Source organism: Oncorhynchus keta, chromosome 29, assembly GCF_023373465.1.
Source record: "Oncorhynchus keta strain PuntledgeMale-10-30-2019 chromosome 29, Oket_V2, whole genome shotgun sequence".
In the NCBI taxonomy this organism is placed as follows: domain Eukaryota; kingdom Metazoa; phylum Chordata; class Actinopteri; order Salmoniformes; family Salmonidae; genus Oncorhynchus; species Oncorhynchus keta.
In genome coordinates, this window is record NC_068449.1 from 51,884,622 (window position 1) to 51,890,345 (window position 5,724).

Consider the following 5,724-nt stretch of genomic DNA (forward strand, 5'->3'; position numbering starts at 1 on the left):
TCCTTTCTTTTCTCTGCCTCTCTCTCTCTCTCTCAATTCAAGGGGCTTTATTGGCATGGGAAACATATGTTTACATTGCCAAAGCAAGTTAAATAATCTCTCGCTCTCTCCTTCTCTCTGAGATGGAATTATGCTTCAATTTATCCATGCAAAATTCACTGTGATGTCCAGTGTACAGGATGGATATGCGTCTCTTACCTTGTAGACGTTGATGGGTATATCTATGGTGATGTAGATGAGGTCTCCCAGCGCCAGGCTGGCGATGAGGGCATTGGGCCCGTTCCTCATGCACTTATTCTGGTAGATAATTCTCAATAGGGTGGCATTGCCCACTATGCCCACCACAAACACCATGATAGAAATCACTGTGTTGATGTATTTGAAATGGCCTTGAATGGAAGTGGCGATGGTGCATGGTGGAGGGGCCCTTATCCTGGTGATGTTTGTGGCCCCAGACCCAGCTCCGACCCTGGGCCATTGGGGCCCCTTGTGGCCCCTGGTGGAGATGGGGCTCCCATGCTCCAGGAAGGGGCTGCTGGTGCTGTGGAAGCCCAGGGGTTGGGGGGTGATGTGGGTGTTGTGGAGGACCAGGCCCTGGTCTGGGGGTAGGGAGTCCTTCTCCCCCTCGTCTGTGGTGCTGTTTATCTGACACATTCCAGGGCCAGGCAGGGCGGCCATGACGGCCATTAGCACCAACACATGTACGATTGGGGCGACCATTATAGAACACATTCCACGCTTTGTCTTAGGAGATGGACAGATAGTGTAGGGGTTCCCCATATACTGGTGGTGGTGAGAGCTGGTGAGCGAGAGAGACAAGGGAGGGGAAAGAGAGATAGAGAGGGGGGAGAGAAAGTCAGAGAGAGAGGTGGGGAGCAAGTTAGAGAGAGATGGGGGGAGAGCGAGAGAGAGAAACAGAGAGAGAGAAACAGAGAGAGAGAGAGATGAAGGGAGACAGGGAAAAAAGTATATGGGTTATTTCATCCAGCAAACTTTGCAAGCAACGCAATAAAACAAAACGTCCTCAATTGAGGAAGAAAGTATACTTTTGTCCGAATCTTCTAATTTCCCCGCCACAACTCAAATGTCAATCCAGGAACATCTCCTCAGAAATGGAGCCAAAACCAGAATGTGTCAATCAAAAGTTCCACATCACAGTGGATCCTCTCCCATCCTCTCCAACTGCTAGGGGAAGTAAAACAACCTCCTTCAGACTTCAAACAGGTTTTGCCAAGGGGGCACAGATGGGAAGATGCCACGACTGGTTACAGTCAAACAATATGATGGGTTATGAAGAGTCTCCTCTTTACATTACTTCATTTCTGGAAGTAATAATCAGCACAGCCTTTGTGCTAATAGGAGTGTGTGGGCTACAAGCACATACAGTGCCTTGCGAAAGTATTCGGCCCCCTTGAACTTTGCAACCTTTTGCCACATTTCAGGCTTCAAACATAAAGATATAAAACTGTATTTTTTTGTGAAGAATCAACAAAAGGTGGGACACAATCATGAAGTGGAACGACATTTATTGGATATTTCAAACTTTTTTAACAAATCAAAAACTGAAAAATTGGGCGTGCAAAATTATTCAGCCCCTTTACTTTCAGAGCAGCAAACTCTCTCCAGAAGTTCAGTGAGGATCTCTGAATGATCCAATGTTGACCTAAATGACTAATGATGATAAATACAATCCACCTGTGTATAATCAAGTCTCCGTATAAATGCACCTGCGCAGAGAACATCATGAAGAACAAGGAACACACCAGGCAGGTCCGAGATACTGTTGTGAAGAAGTTAAAAGCCGGATTTGGATACAAAAAGATTTCCCAAGCTTTAAACATCCCAAGGAGCACTGTGCAAGCGATAATATTGAAATGGAAGGAGTATCAGACCACTGCAAATCTACCAAGACCTGGCCGTCCCTCTAAACTTTCAGTTCATACAAGGAGAAGACTGATCAGAGATGCAGCCAAGAGGCCCATGATCACTCTGGATGAACTGCAGAGATCTACAGCTGAGGTGGGAGACTCTGTCCATAGGACAACAATCAGTCGTATATTGCACAAATCTGGCCTTTATGGAAGAGTGGCAAGAAGAAAGCCATTTCTTAAAGATATCCATAAAAAGTGTTGTTTAAAGTTTGCCACAAGCCACCTGGGAGACACACCAAACATGTGGAAGAAGGTGCTCTGGTCAGATGAAACCAAAATTGAACTTTTTGGCAACCATGCTAAATGTTATGTTTGGCGTAAAAGCAACACAGCTCATCACCCTGAACCCACCATCCCCACTGTCAAACATGGTGCTGGCAGCATCATGGTTTGGGCCTGCTTTTCTTCAGCAGGGACAGGGAAGATGGTTAAAATTGATGGGAAGATGGATGGAGCCAAATACAGGACCATTCTGGAAGAAAACCTGATGGAGTCTGCAAAGACCTGAGACTGGGACGGAGATTTGTCTTCCAACAAGACAATGATCCAAAACATAAAGCAAAATCTACAATGGAATGGTTCAAAAATAAACATATCCAGGTGTTAGAATGGCCAAGTCAAAGTCCAGACCTGAATCCAATCGAGAATCTGTGGAAAGAACTGAAAACTGCTGTTCACAAATGCTCTCCCTCCAACCTCACTGAGCTCGAGCTGTTTTGCAAGGAGGAATGGGAAAAAATGTCAGTCTCTCGATGTGCAAAACTGATAGAGACATACCCCAAGCGACTTACAGCTGTAATCGCAGCAAAGGTGGCGCTACAAAGTATTAACTTAAGGGAGCTGAATAATTTTGCACGCCCAATTTTTCAGTTTTTGATTTGTTAAAAAAGTTTGAAATATCCAATAAATGTCGTTCCACTTCATGATTGTGTCCCACTTGTTGTTGATTCTTCACAAAAAATACAGTTTTATATCTTTATGTTTGAAGCCTGAAATGTGGCAAAAGGTCGCAAAGTTCCAAGGGGCCGAATACTTTCGCAAGGCACTGTATTACACACACTCACGCAAGCACACACACACACACACACACACACACACACACACGCACACACACACACACACACACACACACACACACACACACACACACACACACACACACACACACACACACACACACACACACACACACACACACACACACACACACACACACACAGATTGAGAGAGAGCCAGGCAGGGCTTTATATTGTTTTGACAATGCGCCCCTTGCGTGGCTTCTTCAGTGTGGTTTCCTCTGCCCTGCATTCTCCCTTCTGGTTTTAATTTAAAGACTCAGACTAGCGGTTAGAAAACAATGAGACATTTTAACATGAAAGAATCAGATCAGGCTCATGTCTAGTCAGTGTTATATTACACAATACAGCTTTTGTATTGTTTGAGAGTTGAGTGAAGATGTTACATTAATATAAATCTTAAGTTCTCTCAACATATTAAAATATTTTTTTAACCAGTTAGAGATTAACCCTACTATCAATATGTAAATCAAATACTTACATTTATATAATTGCCAGGTTATATTCAAAGTAATATAATAGTGTATTTCAGGTAAAACTTTACAGAGTAGTTTTATAACACTTTCTATGAATGTAACATTTAGTCTCACCGAATTCAGACCAAGGAGGTAAAGAAAACGGAGATCTACATTTGAATACTTTTTCATCACAACAGAACACAGTGCCTCTCCAGCTAGCCATGAAGAGTGTTTCATCCTGTTCAAAGTCCCAGATGTCACCTAGTTAGTACACAAAAACCTATTTAGCATCCAGCACTTCATGTAGCATCACCGTTTAGCATCAGGCACCACACTACTGGGACCCTGTGTGACAGCACGTAAACTGATATATTGATAAATAATAAATAGGTTTGGTTTTCACCTACCGCTCTGCTCTCCTAAAATGTCTGCTCCTGCCTCCCCTGTTGGAACCGTCAGGCGAACTTTCTGTTGAAGCCCCTAGACATCTGAATCACATCACATGAGTAATTAAACAACTATCAAAGTCGCAGAGTCGGAGTTAGTGTCCCACTTGGTTTGGTTTGCCCAACGTACGTGGCAGTGTGCTGCTCAGGAGGCTGGGTGCATTAGGCTCTGGGTTTTCCTGTGGAGAGTTGGGAGCGTGTGTGTGTGTGTGTGTGTGTGTGTGTCTCAGAGCACAGCAGGAGTGAGGGGCACTTTGACTGAGAGGGACGGTAAATCTCCCTCCTCGGTAACAGGCCCCCATAGGAAACATCTCTCTCTCTCTCTCTCTCTCTCTCTCTCTCTCTCTCTCTCTCTCTCTCTCTCTCTCTCTCTTCGTCTCCTTTGTCTCCCTCGTCTCTCTCTTGCCCTCTCGTCTCTCTCTCTCTCACACGTCTCTCTCTCTCTCTCATCTCTGCACCGCCTGCTGAAAATCGTCTCAGGGGCAGTACGCACCCGATACACACACACACTCACGCACCGGGTATCTGGGAACCACACAGTACCCAGTCAGTATGCCCCCTCTCCTCTCCTCAGATCCCAGATCAGATTCTAGCCCTGTACACGGCTCAACTGTTTCTTCCCACTAAAGGAAACCGAGATTAACATCGTAAGGAAATGTGAGGAGGGCAGTCGGAATTAAATGTGCATGTCCCAGTCGTCTTGATTTGAACATGTTGAGATGGAAAGGGAAGGGTAGGAAAGAGAGCGGAACCAAACTTTCTTTGAGCATTACTTTTTACAATCACAACTATGTGGGTGTTAAATCACCACATCTGTACGTGCCACACAAGCTGCAAGTGTATCACCCTTGTAGCATGCCTTAAATAAATATGCATGATTATTCCACTTAATTAGGTTTGTCATTGTCATATTCACCAAACAGTAAATAAACTAGTTTGAAACTAAACAAAGGAATGTTTGATATATTGTCCTATAGACATGTACGGGTACATAATGTCCAGACAGATACAGTAGATTTTGTGAGTTGCTAGGTAACAAAGAAGAGTGAGGCATTTCAATAATGATGAGGATGTGAGTGCCTTCTCCATCGGTGTCCATTACTCGTTCCATAACTATACTACACTTAGCAAATGGGCCCGTTATCAATACATTGTCTAAAAAAGCAGGAAGAGAGGCTATCCAAGCAGGCCAAGGTCGGCCCTTCGCTTCTCCCAACGAGCTGACACAGCAACTGTTTAGCTAAATAAAGACCCTGGACAATGGAGTTCCATATCACGAGGAAGATAAGATAACGTGCAAACAGATAAGGTACACACACACACACACACACACACACACACACACACACACACACACACACACACACACACACACACACACACACACACACACACACACACACACACACACACACACACACACACACACACACACACACACACACACACACACACTGCTTGATTACTTGTGGGCCCCAGGCCTTGTCGGGTCAAGGGCCATTCCTAAAAGCTGATTGAACATCCTCCAAGAAGACAAAGTAGTGTTTTCTGTATCAGCAGCACTCCAATATTCCCTTTCCTCCCGTGCCTTCGCTGGTACATTCTCCTGGCCTAAGGGTAGGCTTTTTCCATTAAGGTCAGGCTGGTACATTCCTCCTGGCCTAAGGGTAGGCTTCTTTCCATTAAGGTCAGGCTGTAGCAATCATCTCATTAAACAACACTTTGGATCACATCGTCATTTTAATGAAAACAGTGTGTCTGACGTTATCAGAGCCTCCTGTGGAAAATGTTACCTTGTAAAAGTGGAAATATT

The 5,724-nt window shown here is 44.5% G+C and overlaps 1 protein-coding gene across 1 annotated transcript; it reads right to left on the reverse strand.

Moving 5' to 3' along the window:
- Window positions 1-102: 102 nt before the first annotated feature.
- LOC127913670 (endothelin receptor type B-like) lies at window positions 103-4,050 on the reverse strand. Its single transcript, XM_052486729.1, has 2 exons — window positions 3,873-4,050; window positions 103-799 (listed from the first exon to the last, which is right to left on the reverse strand). The coding sequence occupies exon 2, from the start codon at window positions 778-780 to the stop codon at window positions 136-138; it is 645 nt and encodes a 214-aa protein (XP_052342689.1). The 5' UTR covers window positions 781-799; window positions 3,873-4,050; the 3' UTR covers window positions 103-135.
- Window positions 4,051-5,724: the final 1,674 nt, after the last annotated feature.